This window comes from Pezoporus flaviventris, unplaced genomic scaffold, assembly GCF_033815535.1.
Source record: "Pezoporus flaviventris isolate CSIRO_AGI_PZ_B2104156 unplaced genomic scaffold, CSIRO_AGI_Pfla_v1 ptg000057l, whole genome shotgun sequence".
NCBI lineage: Eukaryota > Metazoa > Chordata > Aves > Psittaciformes > Psittacidae > Pezoporus > Pezoporus flaviventris.
The window spans coordinates 5,548,920-5,565,673 of record NW_026892605.1 but is presented as its reverse complement, the minus strand read 5'-3'; the positions used below and the strand labels follow the sequence as shown (position 1 = coordinate 5,565,673).

Here is a 16,754-nt window from a genome sequence, read left to right as displayed (position 1 = left end):
TAGCACGGGGGCTACAGGGGTGGCTTCTGTGAGATGCTGCTAGAAGCTTCCCCTGTGTCCAAATGAGGCAAAGCCAGCCAGCTCCAAAATGGACCCACTGCTATCCAAGCCAAGCCCACCAGAAGCAGTGGTAGGGCCTCTGGGATAACATAGTAAGAAGAGTGGGGTGGGAGTGTAAACTGTGTAACACTAGCTGCAGTCAGAAGGCAGAGAATTGCAAATGTATGTGAGAAACAGCTCTGCAGTCACCAAGGTCAGTGAAGCAGGGGAGAAGCTGCTCCAGGCACCCCTGCAGACCATGGCGAAGACCATGGTGAAGCAGGCTGACCTTCTATTAAACTCCTTTCCCCAAGTCAAGTCTGTTTTGCCCATGACAGTAACAGGTGAGTGATCTCTCCCTGTCCTTATCTCAACCAGCCTTTCATTATATTTTCTTTTTCTTGTCCAGCTGAGGAGGGAGAGTGATAGAGCAGCTATGGTGGGCACCTGGCATCAGCCAGGGTCAACCTACCACAGGCAGCAAGTGCTGTCTGTCTTCACCATACATCTTCACAGAGGTGAAACATTTAGACTGTAAAATTGTTTTCTAAAAGCATTTCAGCACTATTCTACTCAGCAGTATTTCAGAAGAAATCACCAGTCTCCTAGAGACACTACTTACCTGAGGTGTAAGTTCAACTTCAAGCTCACCAGATAAATACTGGCGTTCAAATTCAGCATTCTCTCCGACATACGATGACACCATGCGTTTTATCTGCTTAGTCTGAAGCAGAAGACCAAGTCCAAAATTGTCAACGCTGTGTGGAAAATGCCAGACAATACTCAGCATTTATAACAGATTTGGGATATTCAAAGCACTTGATAAGCTTTAATGACTTAAAAAGACAGAACAAAGGTATCTCCTTCCACTTTAGACATAAAGAATTGGAGACAAAAATCAAATTCCATCTTTTAGAAGGAGAAACATCAAAGATACAGTTAAAATTTAGGAGTCCAGTGCTCAGACCTCTCCTCTTCCAAGGCACTGAATAGATCTAAAACTCCCTTTTAAAGATATTTCACATGTAACAGCTACAAATACCAGCTTAACAAGTAGTGTTATTTTACTTACCTGCTCCTTTACAAAGCCTTACTAATTAATAAAAAGTGACACATGGCATAATCTGGTTTTGAGTGAACAAAGAGCTATTTCTTGTTTAAATTCCTGAGGAAAAAGGCAAGTGATTGATTAGCAGCTTGATGAGAAAGGCACATTCACATTTATAGTGCTAGTCTGTATATAAGGCAAGAGAATATTTGTAGTTAAATTTTCTTATTACAGTAAGTAATTCAATTTGAAATTGCCTACTTCATCAAAAGATATTAACACTGAGGTCAAGATTTTCTTGTCTTTATCATAATATCAGCTTAAACTGAATGCCAAAGATAACACATTACATTTTTCTTGTCCCAGTGCTTCTAAATTCTGATATTGTGAAGACATTACTCTCTATTAGTCTTTAGAAATTTTGTGATGTTTGTCACCCTTTATTGTGTACATATTTCAAGAGTTCCTGTGACCAAGGATAAAAGAACTTATCTCTGTTAGAAAAAACAGTAAGTTAAAATATAAAAATTGAAATAATCAGATTATATTGCAAAAGCATGTTTCTTTCATGTTCCAAACACATTATGCAGGATGTTGTCAGGCTGGCACGTGTGTGCAAAACTCCACTACATTTATGTTGGTCATGCAACGCAAGTGGAGAACAGAAAGATGTTATGGTCCAGAAGCACCTCAAAAAAAAGTGACATATACCTACCACTAGATGTCTCAACTCAGTACGACTTCATTATCTGCACAATAGCTTGAGATTTCAGCGTAAAAAATATTGAAAAATATCAAAGGAATACTTTGAGAAACCAAACCCAGTATCCAGCATGCTGTAACTAGCATGAACATGTACTTAAAATATATGCATCCTGTTGAAAACACCACCCCCAAAGAAGAGCTCCAAAAAGGTTGTCTGTATTTTTGTAATTCTATTACTTGCTTTAATGAAATATATCCCTTTCCTGTACAAATCTCACCCTTTTGGTATTCTTACATCACCACATCTCCAATAATGGTTCCTTCTCCATGTAATCAGAAATGAGCTCTTTTCCCACTAATGACCAGATGGAGAAAGCAGTGTGTCAGATCTTTTTCCCTCTATTATCCCTCCTTATACCTTACCCAAATTATCAGTCAATATATCCTCTGTGTGCTATGTAAGCTATGGTGATGGAGAAAAAAAAGAATGTAAAGGAGACATGTATAAATACTGCAACGGAGAAAGCAGTGTGTCAGATCTTTTTCCCTCTATTATCCCTTCTTAAACCTTACCCAAATTATCAGTCAATATATCCCATGTGCTATGTAAGCTATGGTGATGGAGAAAAAAAAGAATGTAAAGGAGACATGTATAAGTACTGCAACACAAATCTATGCTCCCCATACAAATGAAAAAAAACAACCAAACAAAAACAACCAAACCAAAAAAAAAAAAAAACAACAAAGAAAAACCACCCACCTATATTACTCAAGGGGGCAGGGAGAGGGGACAACAAATCAAGACACATTGCTGAGTGAGCTGAAATGTATTTGTTTCACACAATGAAACAGTGTAGATCAGAAGAAAGAATCCACTGAGCCACCACAACCAAATCCCACTTAATGCACGTTAATATCCCACCACTTCAGGATCCATGTCAAACATCTCAGCTGCAACCTCATGACATCCTTTCAAAAGGCCAGATTAAAAAAGTTTACTGGTATGCAATAGTCATTTTCAAATATTAAAGTGGCAATGATGAACCCAGTTTTGCAACAACACCACTATCTTATTGCTTGTCAGCATCAATGTCCCATATCAAGGCTGCAGTGCTTCAGATGAAGGGATTAGGGCTGAGCAGAGCAATATCAGGGTCACCTCCTACCACAATATTCACAATAGATGCACGGAAAGACGTGCAATCAGAAAGACTTCTCAGCTGCATTCAGAACAAGGACTATTTTAAGGTCAGGACTATTTTAAGAAGATAGCCCACTTCTATGCATATTCAGGCATTTTGGAAACTGCAATGCGACGACATGGAACAAGTTCTCTGCATTTATTCTGGGTCTCTGCATTTATTCTATGTTCTTTAATCCTAAAGAACGTGAGTTACTATGAAAGCTTGCTCCATTCTCTGACTCTGACCTATAAAAAACAAATAAATAAATAAAAATCTAACTCTGATGCAATATTTAAAATGTCACAGTGCCAAAGCCTCAAGACTAAAATGTGCGTTGCCTGGAAACGACCTATATTTCTACCTTCCCACAGGAAAAGATTCCAGCAGTTTCAAACTAGAAAATCTGGGAATAGAGAAGAAAGAGGAGTCTGTGAGCAAAGAAAGGGATTAAAACAAATTAAAAAAAAAAAATACAAATGCCAAAACTTCCACCCATAGCAGGACAATTTCTCTTACAAGAAAACCACCAAACCCTGACCTGTCATTATAAAAGGTAGCAAGCAAATGTAGCAGACCAGCCAATACCAGATGGCAGTTTAATGGGTTTGTGTTACTAAAGTACTATGCAGCAAAAGTACAGAAGTTAAACAAAACCACACAGTGCTTTATAGTGCACTAACAAGTAGGGGCAGCTTGAACTGGTTACAAACCAGTCTGCCACTTCTGTGCATCATTCAGGTGGTTAACATTGCTCTTACCACTGCAAAATTTGCAAGCTATTGAATAGAAAGAAGCAGACAAGAGACTTTTGCATGCTACAAAATTGTAAGTGTGCGTTCACACAAGAAAGGGACGGCAACAAAGTTTCAGCAGATTTGCAATGGTTAAAGAAATTTCTGCCTCATTTTACTAAGATCTATAATCCACCCTCCTACAGTCTCAGAAGCAGCTATTGCAGCCCACTGTCCTCAATAGGATTCTGCTTACCATCCTGCAGGATCCCACATGGATACACTTGATTTTTTCATCTGCTACCGGCAGGTATTTTCTCTCAAACAAAACTTAGTACTGTTACGAAGTCCCGTATAGAAATGAAAGTTGCACAGAAGTTAGGCTCTGTCACATTCATCCCAAATTGTTCTTCAGATCTTAAGTCATTCCTTTCTCCTCACCGCAAAGGTGAGGAGCAGTCACTGAGCACACAGGTCATAAAACCTTATTTCCCCAGCACAATGAGGAGAGGAAATTTACCTTCAAAAAGTCATGCACCAAGAGTCTGACTGCCTGATAACAAAAAACTACTTTAATTCCCAGGCACATTTCATCTTCAGAGCAGCATTACAAAATCCAATTGCTGTTACTCATAGTTTATTTTAAATGCAAATTTCTTAAAAGAAATACAGCACTACCCATCTTTTTAAGGATGCAGTCTTCATTCAGTTCTCCAGCTAAAATAACCCTTTTGCTTTCCATGCTCATCCTTCCCAAAACTCACTCTGAGCACTTCAGCCTGTTTCACACTTTCTATGGTTTTTTTTTCTTATAAATGTCCTAAGAAACAAACATTTCACATTGGAGTGAAAATGCTGTTCACAGTATTATTCTTCACTTGACATGCTTATCCTAGAATACAAATAAAAATTTCCAGTTTAAGAAAATTCCTTTCAATGTAGCATTTTTCATGGCAATTATTAGCTACTTGCTCTCCCGTATTTTGCTGCTTTCATGGTTCTGTTGGTTTAGGCACAAAAATTTCTTTGAACTTTTCAACTTAAATTATGATTATACTGAAAATATTACTATTTGATAGAAAGGGCATTGCCTGCAAGACAGATATTTTAGGGATAACCATGAAAAGAAAACCAGATCCTTTAATGAGTGCATGGACTTCATGCATCCCGTGTATCTATTTTAAAAGCTGGATTGAGTGTTTTAAAAATTTAAACAAAGGTGAGTGCAATAAAAATGTGTTGCCCAAGATAGGAAGGAAGAAGGAGTGGTGTAAATTGATATAGTTGTATGCTGTTGGAAGCGGGAAAGTACACATTAGTGCCTAGACAGAGAATGCATTCTTCAGCTCATAAAAATGTTAAGATTTCTAGAAGTTTCCCCTTTCTGTATTAAGACAAAACCTGAATCAAGAGAATATATGAAACATATAGAAAAAGAGATGTAACCTGGCACTCACAGGTAAACTAATTTTCCCATTCTATTGATGTGGACAAGAAACATTAAGAAGGTCTGGTTGTTTAGCAACACATTCCTTCCAATTGGTTTGCTCCTTTCAGACCTACGAAACCTTCCCGTCAAAAACTAGTATCTGCCTTCTCTAATAAGATATTTGTCAGAGACAACTTCCAGAAAAAAGACTTGAATGTCATGCTACTTTGACAAGAGACACAAGATGGCTTACGGGTAGGGGTGGGGGTGAGTAAAAGGAGATGATTATGCTCTCCTCTCTCTCTCTGCATTTGTAAAGACACATATACATGCCTAAGAAAAATGGGAGTGGTCAGGACAGACTGGCTGCCCTTACTGGGAACACTGGAAACCCACAGTGAGCAGGATCAATTAGCATAATGGCTTCATTCCACATCTCTTAAAGAACAGTCTTCCTCTATATTAATTGTTCAAAGAATCTCCAGGAGCTGTAGTGGATATTTCTGGGAGACCCCACCAAGACCAGAAGTCATGGGTTAGGAAAGATTAACATAAATATACATGTTTTGAAGAAATAAAACACACTGCTCAAAGAGGAGATAACAAGATGACCTACCTGACCTTGCTCTTCTCATAATTTGGTGATTGGAGGAATGAGAGGATAACTACATCACTCCTGAAGACTATAGGTTAAAACACTAGTCATCTTCTGGAGAACCACGAGCAGTCTCTCCAGGCATTCAGCAGGTCCCAGTGCTGCAGAACTGTGTGTGAAATTTGACAACAGATAGACCTGATCCAGAGCTAGACATTTTCCTCACAAGATACTAGGACTGGAAGAGGAAAACTCCCTCTAGCATTCTCCAATTAAGAGTCTTCATCTTGTCTGCTTTACTATAGCATGAAACTTTACCAACATGAAAAAGGTATGAGGATACCATTCAAGTTCTTACTGATGCACATTCATAGGTCCACAAAAGTAATCATAGAGTATAATCTGGGAAGCACCACAAAGTGATTCTTTCTAGACATTGTGCAGAAAATGAGCAGATGCCTACTAGATGGTGACTGCTAGAAGACACTGCACAAAAGTGCAGGCATACCAAGAGTAAAATAAACATGGACAATCACCCACATGAGTTCTTCATGACTTAATCTTTCCCAGTCTTCTAGCTGCCTCTTAACAGTGAGACTATGTCCCACAATAACCTCCATGGTACACTAGAAGATTACTAAGAAGCCAGCTCAGATGATACTCTGTTTCGCCTCCTATTCTGTCCCCCATTTCCAGAAAGCAGAGGAAAGACAGCAAGATGGGGAACGGCAGTCAACTAATCTGAAGAGAAAAACAGATTCAGTTGATAGGAAGGTCAACTAGACACAGGCATAATTCTTATTTGTCCCATTGATTCTTCAGAAATTGTCTATAGCCACCTTTTTTCTTTCCTGCTTCCTAGGACATTTTCCCACCTGTCCTAATGGAAAGCAGAACGGAGAGGTAGAATCTCTCTGAAGGAAGGTGACCAAGAAAAGAGAAGGAAGGGAGATGGGTGCTGCCATATACTAAGGCAGTCTTGGTCATGAGAAGTAAGAGCTAGGACAGGAAAAAAAGGGCAGTGGGTCAGCTCCCAGAAACCACAGAAATTGTCTCACCCCCTTTTCAGCCCCTGGCAAACGACAAAAGAAACAGTGCACTGAATCTCCCTCAACTCAGCAGCCTGGGACTTCAGCCACTCCTGAGGGGAGAAAGAATAATGAAAATAAGGGAGCCCAAGGTTGTGTGAATCATAAAGCCCTGTGTGCAAGTTAGAGTAACTAAGCCCTAAACTCCCTCTGCTCCTTCTCTGCAGTGTTTGCCCTGCAAAATGCTCCACTACTAAAGCCTTCTTAAGTGAATTCTGTCCTCTCTGCTCCAGTAACTTTACCTCAGCTCCAGCTTCTCCCCAAAATGGCAGTATTCTCCCCCCACCATCCTCCTCCAAAAACAATGGTCCACTACTGTGGGAATGATGGAGGCATATAAGCCAAGTCCATCAAAAGACTGCAAAGGCAGGTAATTTTTGAAGAGAACAATTACTGTATAATGCATGGTTAAGTCAGCATGAAATCACAAACCGTGTTTTCAGTTCAACAAAAAAAACAACTCTATTAAAAACTTCAAAAATTTACCATATTTTTCCTTCTCAGTGAAGCTATATTGTACAGACTTAATCTGGTAAGTATTTTCACTTCATCATGAATTCATCATACTTCAAAAGTTTCCTGGCTGAAAGCTAGGTTAAACTTCTACTGTCACTTCCCTAAAACCAACTTGAAACAGTTCCTTAACAAAGCTGAGTTCTATACCTACTCTGTTTTCATTTGTAATCACAATCAGAAAGTCAAAGGCACATCTGATTTCTCAATCATGTTGCATGTAGTGCAAAGTTTAGTACAATTCATGCTGCTAAAATGCTAACTAACCTCTATACTAAAATCAGCAACATGACCTGGTCAGATTTTCAGGGATTTGCAGTTCACACAGTGTCACCAATTTAATAGCTGTAATAAAGCATCTGATCAGATATGTTACAAAGAATGAAGATGATAAAAAGAGAAATAAATTGCTTCAAGGAATCAACACTGAAAATATCTTAAATATCTTGCTTTGTTCTTCTGGCAACTTGCCATGTGCAGGATTTTACTTAACTTCACTTCTCTCCACCAAGAGAGAGAAGAGGTATTGGTGACCTTGTATTTCACTTCTGAAAGTATATTTATGTTTAAGGAATTTCTTTATGCATATACAAAAATGACTCACAAGATAAGATACTCTGAGCATCACCTTGATCACATCTTTATGGACATGCAGGCTTCTTTCCCAGGCCTTCAGAGACGTTTTCAGTAATATTTCACTTCTCTGAATCAACGGATAGTCAAATTCATGCCATTAAACCCCTTGCCACCTTACTTTATGTGAAAAAACTTCTAAACTCTATGTGAATTCAGAATGCAACTTCCACCATACTATAAATTTTACATATAATTTTAATATATTTTAATATATATAAATATAAATACATATGTAAGTATATATAACAGATATAGATATATATATATAAAAGAATAAGAAGGATGCAAGAACAAATATGGAGTCTGCGGGAAAGGTGGCTGATATTTTGTTTTTAGCAGAAATATACAATTAAAAGTAATGACTGAAAAATGAGATAACCTAAACTTTAATACAACTAGCAGTTAAATATTTTGAATTTAAGGCAGAATTGATAAATGCTAAGAACAGAAAAATAGCCTTTGTGTTTCAAAATATGGGGTGCAGCAAGTCTACCATCGCATCTGATGCCATATAGTGCCTTATCTGGAGATACGGCTATTGCAGATAGCCCATTGGGAAAACAAGGGTATTGTGTTCAACAGAACTAAATAACAGTGCACTCAGGCACCATGATCAATGGTTAAATTGTTTATTTCAAAGCCATTTTCTCCTTTCTTTTGTATAACACTGTAACATAAAAAGAACTTTGAAACCAGCTCGAAGACCAAAGGTTCAAAAAGCTGCTAATGCCTTTTAATAAGACAGCCTGAACCTGTGATAATCTGACAGCATGCTGTCAATCTCCTTCTAGATGAGCACCTAGGTGATTAGTAATTAAGATATTAACCATGAGTTCTCTATTTTTACTGTAAGTGAGGATCTACTGTTCAACACTCTTGCATTCAAGAATGTGTATTTAAGTCCCAAAAGCAGACAAAGCCAGAGGGAAGTAGCTCATTTGATACCACAGTCAGACCACATGTGCAGCTACTCAAGTAATGGACTTCATTTTTACCAAGTACAAATTCAACCTCGTTATGTGGCAGAGACAGAATGGAGGTATTGATCTCAGAACGTGATTATAGCCAAAATTAGTTATCCATTTCATTAAGCAAAATTAACAATAATAATTTGGTGCCAATTTATTGAAATATCATTTTAAATGTTTGGCTATGTTGACAGGTTAAACAAAAATAGATTTTGTTTCTAAATTTAAAGGGTTTATAATAACATAGTATCAAGGAAGTATTTAAAATATGAACAACATAGGCAAAAGAAGTTATAAAGGAAGGTGTGACAGGTGGTATTTCAGAAGCACACCCACTCACCATGTTATCTTTCACTATCTCTGGTTCACAAGCTCCAGTTTCCCCTGAAGCAAGTTGTGTAAATACCAGAGATACTGGATATTTGTACTGCTTCCCTTTCAAACACTTTGCCTTGTTTGGCTTTGCAAAGTGCAACTATGGTGCTGTTTCACTAGCTAGCACAAAGCATATGCACTAACATAATCGATAGCAATAGCCTTTAAGTTTATCAATATGATGTTCTAACTTAGGGTGCCTAAGAACACTCCACACACTACTGTACAACTTGTCCTTGGTAAGCCTTTCAAAGGCTGGAACAAGGACTTTACCTGCCAGCAATTATGTGACTTGAACAAGGATGTGTGGGAGGAATCTCATTCCTATTACACTGCAGCACAGAACAGTACAGTGTGAACTTGAGAACATTCTTCTTCTTTAAAGTTGTCTCCAGTCACTGCCAAGCATTTCTAGGCTTTACTGAACCTTCTTTCCAGCTAGAAGAGGGCTGGTAAGAGTGCTTCAGGACTTCCTAATTACTGCTTTTTACTTAGGTATAAGTGAAGCACTGTCTCCATTGATGCTATTTTATGAACAGATAGCTCTGTAACACATTTTGTGTTTACGCATATTGAAAGACATGTGACTTAATTCACACAGCTGCACTGTTCTCCAAAATAGGATGTCTGTCTGCATACTCGGCTCCTTCTCTGCTCCAATTGCAAGCTGCCTGCTAACCCTGCTGCAGGATGAGAAAACCCCATCACAACCAATTACCTTCTGCTTGCTGGAAAAGCTGGAGAAATCAGCTGCATTCAGGAAGATGAAACACCGCAAGGCATCAAGTGCAGCACAACAGCACCAAAACAAAACACACTGAATCCTGAGGCATGGTTGAAAGTAACAAATTACTCATCCCACAAAGTACCTGACAACTCACCCTTTGAATACTATTGCTGTAAGATACATGACTGCTGTGCTACGTCAGCTTAAAGTGTTAACTTAATATTGCAATACTTTTTAATATCACTATACTTTTGGACATGGTATTGGAAGATGCTTAAATGATATATACTGCTATGATAAGGATCGTGACCCTATTAATGATGACATTGGTGTTTTAACCTGGTTCCCAAACCCTAATGAACTATAGCAGGAGAAGTTCCATATAACAGTAATACAACTAAAACAAGCAGCAGATGAGACTATACTTTATTATGAGTTAAATTTCAAAATAAATTATGCTGTTCACCATGAGAGCAAAAGCAGGACTTTTACAAACTAGACTTCTGAAAATCTAAATGCCCTTGGGCATTTTCAAATCAACACACTGTTGTATGAGAAACTTGCCAGACTCCCATGAATGACCACGGAAAACTAGTTTCAAGTAAAAAGAAATTAAATTTTGTTTTTCTGCCAGCAATCAAACATTTTACAGTAATCATTCCAGCCTCAAGCTCCAAAGAATTTTCAGGAAAGACAGCATTGTTTCAATCAAAATTGATTCTAACCTGCAACACCACCACCGATTTGCAGAAATGCAATGCAAAATGGCTTCATCCCCATTCTATTCCACAATGTTTCTCTTTTCACTTTTCCTCACACTCCAACCCTCTCCTCCAATCCAGGAGCATTTGTGCAGTCTCTCTATCTACATACACGTGTGTCATTCAGAGGTAAGAGTATGAGGAAAGTGAATGATCTCTACATGACTGATCTTTCCACTCAAATTATTTCTGTCTCTTTCTCTCCTCTTTTTATCATCCAGCAGAAATAGCTCCCCATTGTCATGGTTTAAGCCCAGCCACTGGTGTGTTATCAGCGTTGTTCTCAGGCTAAAGACAAAACGCAGCAATGCATCAGCTACTAGGAAGAATTAAAATAACTGTTACAGCTGAAACCAGGACACCCACAAGAGTCTAAGGACCTTCAGTCTGGCAGTGTACGTGTCAAATACCAACACAAATCATATCTATCACCCAATCAATATGCAAGAGCAAGCATGAAGGACAAGGAAAAAAAAAGATAAACATATAAACTTCATCCTCAGAAGCCTGAAATACATATAAATACATTAAATCTGTGGGTTTTGAATGGTATTCAGGTTTTAACTACTGTTAAAATGTTGAAACAAAACAGACTGAGATGCAAATCTATGGAGAAAGTGTATGGGAGATGTAATGACACAGCTGAAAATAGCACAAGGCATTATTAGATAAATCCTACCTAATTCACTTCTTTGGCAAGGCTGGACGAATTGAAGGAGGAAGGTTTGACATCTATTTTCATTTTGTATGAACAACAAGGATCTTTATACTCAAACAACCTTTCTGGCTCACATAAACTTGTCTCTCTTTCATTCTAATGTAGGTACACAAGAAAACAGTTTCCCAGTGATATTTTTTTTATTCCCTTTAGCAACTAAATAAAGGCTGAGCTCCTACAGAGCAGATGGGAGACTACCTACATGAGAAAATGGCTCATAATTACAAGCATTATAAGTTCCATGGAAACAATACAAAATTGTCATTATTATTTCACCACAAATACAGAATTAAAAAGTAAAAAGTTCACAGAAAATGAAATAATGCAGTATACATAACAGAGTACTGAACTTTCTGGACTCATTCCAAAATTAACATTTTCAAACAAAGCGTAAGGCTAATGCAAAACTCGTATGACAAAAAGTAAGACTTTTTCATATATATCAGCCTTTTCACATGAGCATAATATTTAGTCTGTACTTAACAAACCACAAAGATATGAATACCTACCCTGCATTATTACTGACTGCTGTTATTCCCTTCACACCAGTCTTCAGTAAACCCCCAATGAGGTTTTCAGGAATCCCACACAATCCAAAACCTATGTAAGTTAAAGAAAATTGAAAATGTAACAAGTGTTTGAAAGAACACAGATTAATCAGAAGTCTAAGAATGTGCACTGCTTTATTAAAAAACTTTTTTGAGCAGAACAAGCTCCTTCTAGTTGACGTCAATAACACTTCCGGAAAGATTTGCACCCTAGTACTGGAATCTTCCAGTCTCTAGATGGTTCTCAGTTTGGAGGAAAGCCATTTAACCATCTCCACCCACACACAAATGGCCTTTGAAGAAGGGCTCCAGGATCCTATTGGTGGTACTCATTATTCCTTTTTCCCTTTCTACTTAATCTTCAATGGTTTGCTGCACATAACAGCATCAAACAGGAGGACCAAGTTGCTCTTCCACACAGCCTAGCCTATAATTAGGTGATAAAAATCTCGGAAACTTAATGCTCTCAGGAAGACGTGTAACTGGAAGTACAGTAACCCAGATCTCCACCCAGGCTAAAATACCTACTATGCAAGAGCTCAGTATGCCTAAAATGAAACACCACGCCACATCTGAGGCGCTTAAGTCTTAGACCAGGCCCTAACACTACAACTACTACCATTTTCCTCCCAACTACTTAGCTCCAGACCTTCTTTTGCTCCAAAAACAACAAAAAAATACAATAATTCTTCCTAGAAGGAATTTTACTTCATTACACATCTCCAGTGAGGTTTCTCATGTTTCACAACATTCTATTAGTTACTTATTCAATAGTGAAAATCACTTACAACTTACTACATAGAGAGATTGCTTTTCTCTCAGTAGACCAAATAGCATGAAATTGTGGAAATCATATAGAATATTCAAAAGCTGTGAAAGTCAGTATGACGCAACTTCCTTATTCCTGTGGAAATGCTACACATAACTATTTCGTGTAATGTTGATAAGTATTATCTTCACTTCCTACAGCCGTAAACAGGTTAGGTGATTTGTTCAAGGTCACAGAGATCAAGTCACTTGGCAGATATAGAATACAGAAAATGCTACCACAAGAAAACGAAAAAAAAAAAATTAAATTTTACTTCCTCACCATCTGAAATAACAATGCTAACTTAAAAAATCCTAAATTGATTTTCTGCATTCAAATTGCATGAGTGAAGTCTAAGCACTTCACCAGTGGGGAAAAAAAAATAATGATTTTTCTAGGACTTTTTCTGTCCCCTAAGGCACAAAGTGGGATTTTCTCACTGAAAGAGTGTCCCCCTTTTATACCCACACAAGCATATGTATTCTCAAATTAGTTAATATTAAAACAAACATGGTAAACCAGTAAAAAGTATCTCATTAATAGAATGTAGCTGCATCCAGAAATAATTTAAATATTTACCACCAACAAGTATAGTTGCTCCGTTGGGTATATCTTTTACAGCTTCAACAGGATCAGTATAAAATTTGGTGTTGTGATGACAGCTAGTGGAAAAACAGTATCCAAAACTCTGGAACAATATTAAAATAAACAATTGAATTAATAAAAAGCATTACATAGTAGCTTTATAATGATGACAAATCTCTCTGGATAGGTAAGTGGGAAAACATTGAATAAATATTGCTACTATAAACAGTAAACACTGGGGGGGAGGGGAAGAGAAGGGTTCAGGTCTTCAAAACAAGGACTATTGTCTCTTCCCTGCACCCACATTTTACAGCGTTCACATGCATAATGAAGGCTTTAGGCTTAATATGAATCGATTTGACAATATCCAAACTGATTTTATATTTCTGAATTCCATTCTAAACTGCTGACAGATTGTGCTTACTGTGAACAGATCCACAAATGCAACTCCTCAGCACAAGTCAGAGCAACACAAAGGCTGCTTTAAACAATATATTGTTACTTGCAGCTTCAAAGATATCCAGACACTAGGCATAACCAGAAATAGCTGAAGAAGAGCCAACACCACCACAAAATTTGAGTGGAGGCCAAGGAACAATATGAAGTACATCACTGTGCTGGCAGCAAAGTAAGAAAAGACCCCTTTCAACAAGGCAAACCTTTCTCCAGCTTCCTAACACAGTCTTACAGGTCTTCAACAATTTAAGTTGAAGGATCAGAAGACTTCAACAAACTGATGAAATGGGGAGGGCAAAAGGGAAACCAATAACAGATCTCACTCCCAAAACTAGACTTCACAGTGCAAGGCCATTGCACAGTTACCATCATAACTCATCTATTATATTCTTAGGTCACGGTAACCTATTTTTTTGTTGTTTATTTTTCTGTAAAATGGGAAAGAGGGAGAAGAATGAGTAAATATATAACGAAGCTAACCTATACACTGTTTAAAAACAATAGCCTAATTCTTCCCTAAAGAGTTGCCTGAAGATCCGGTTACAACAGGAGCAGTAATTTTTGGCTCAGTTTCAAGATGACACAAACTGCCTTCTTTTATAAAATTAAGGCTGCAAGAGTTTATATTGAATATTAACAAAATCTTTCTGAATGGAGGCTCATCTGCTTCCCAAAGGAAACACTGATGTTTCTTTGTTCTGGTGGGCTCAAAAACAAAATCAGTACATGGGTCATACAGAACAGTGCCAAGTGAGAAAAAGACCCTTCTCCATGCTCAACTATACCATGTTTCTCTCAGAAATATTTTTTTCAGGAGGACAGTAAGACTGCAAAGCATGTCTCTTCTGGTCACATTCAGCAGGCAAGGGACAAAATGAGTTATTATGGCTGGCAGCCTCAGGAGACTTGGTACAAACAGGTCTGTTAAGCAGACATGAGGACTAGGGCTCAAGGTGGCCAGACCACTGTTGTGTCACTGTACCCACACATCAGAAAATATTTTTAAAAAGACCATGTGGTACCTTTTCCTTAATCTTCCCAACTGCCTGCCGCAGAGGGGAACAACAGAGCAGCATGTGTTATATATGCATGTGCTCCAGGATGGAGGTCTCTAACGAGGGTACATGCCCTTCTACACTAAACAGGTTCGTTCCAGTCCCCTTCCCACCCACTCTGCTGTTTGAGAGCAATGGGATCTTAAGGAAGCAAGATGCCTGGGATCAACCATGCTCCCCTGCACACAGAGGCAGCAAGCTAAGACCTCAGGAGCTGTCTTCAATTCTGACACATCAGATTTAAAACAGAAGCAACACGGGGACAGACAAGCTTCTAGAACAACCAACAAAAATCTAAATAAACTTTACAGAAGAGCAAAATACAACTTAGCAAAACAATGACTGAAAGAGCAATCATTATTTGCCCATAAAGACATCAGGAAGAGTAAATATGGGTATGAGAAGAACAGATGAGCTGCTTCAATTAAAATAAAATAAGAAAAGCCACAGGAACAATTTTGGCTGAGGAAACTAAAAATTAACATGGCTACGGTTGCATGTGGGCTGGAAACCATTATAACAGTGAGGTCAGGTAGAAGCTTCCCCCAGGAAGAGGAAATCGAGCAAAGGAGCAAGCTGCATGGCTGAACTCCACGCTGTATGAATGGCAGTGCATGGAGGGCTGCAGGGAGCTGTGTTCCTGACCTGGGCTCTTCCTCCCGACACCTGCCCCTACCTCAAGGAAACACCAACGTGGTGAGAAGACAAGACTGGAATATGCAGCAACACACTGCAGTGGTGCAGCGATTTCAAATGCGGGGTAAGTAAACAAACTAAACCTTAAAGCCAAACCTCCAGGCTGGTCCCCAAGGTCACCGCATCCCAACGCGCCGCGGGGGCCGGGCTTATCCTGGAGACGCGCTCTACCCTTCTCCTCGCCGCCCAGCCCCCGCGGGCCAAAACCGGCACCAAAACCAGTTGTTTTTATAGAGAAACCCAGGCTCATGGGTCGGTTTTGTCTATGAACAGGTTCCCCTCGGGCTCTAGGCGCCCGCCCAGGCAGGGTTCCGCTGAGGGGGAGCAAGAAGCCGAGTGCCGACCCGTGGCCTGTGTCCGCGGGCTCGCCTTTACCTCAACCGCGGCGCCTCGCGCCCGGGCGGAGGGAAGAAGGATGCGGCGGCTGAGTGGCGGCAGGAGGAATTTGTACGCCGCCATCTTCGCGCTGCTGGGATCTCGGCGAAGGGGAGCGGATGGGGGGGGGGGGAGGGTTGGCAGGCAGCGGGGCAGGGCCGAGGTGGTAGCTGCTGCTGTCCAACGCCGGGAGCGGGGAGCGGCAGCGGGCGGGATGGCGGAGCCTGAGGGCGGAGGAAAAGAGGGAGGTTGAGGGGCTCGGCCCTGACGTCGGCTGCGACCGAGGCGGGGCCGATGGAGGGACGGGGGGGCCGCCGTCGGAGGTGGGGCGGCGGCCGCCGTCGGAGGTGGGGCGGCAGCCGCCGGGGCCCGAGCTGCCGCTTCTCCTCCTGCGGCGGGCCCCCCACCCCCGCCAAGCCAAGACGGGGACGCGAGAGCTGCGCAGCCCACGGATACCACCAGTTTTGCTCTATAAGCCCCTCAGAGACACGGAAAAGGCATGTGGAAAAATCGTCAGTGCTACAGTGCCTTCAGTTTTAAAGGACGGGAATCTCCCCCTCCATCACTTCCACAGACACCTCCTATGTGCCATTGCAGATGTCTCCCTTTGAAGTCAAGGTGGTTTAAATTTCTGCCCTACCACCTTCACAGAATCATTAGGGTTGGAAGGGACCCCTGGAGATCCTCTAGTCCACCCCCCTGCCAAAGCAGGGC

At 40.0% G+C, this 16,754-nt stretch overlaps 1 protein-coding gene across 1 annotated transcript in view; it reads right to left on the bottom strand.

Moving 5' to 3' along the window:
* OXCT1 (3-oxoacid CoA-transferase 1) overlaps window positions 1-16,186 on the bottom strand; it is an 88,405-nt gene extending 72,219 nt beyond the window's left edge. The window contains exons 1-4 of the mRNA XM_061469484.1: window positions 16,041-16,186; window positions 13,453-13,561; window positions 12,027-12,117; window positions 662-797 (exon numbers count right to left, since the gene is read on the bottom strand). Of these exons, the coding sequence (XP_061325468.1) occupies window positions 662-797; window positions 12,027-12,117; window positions 13,453-13,561; window positions 16,041-16,124 (420 nt within the window). The 5' untranslated portion in view covers window positions 16,125-16,186. The remainder of the gene's footprint in view (window positions 1-661; window positions 798-12,026; window positions 12,118-13,452; window positions 13,562-16,040) is intronic.
* Between the last annotated feature and the right edge of the window lie 568 nt (window positions 16,187-16,754).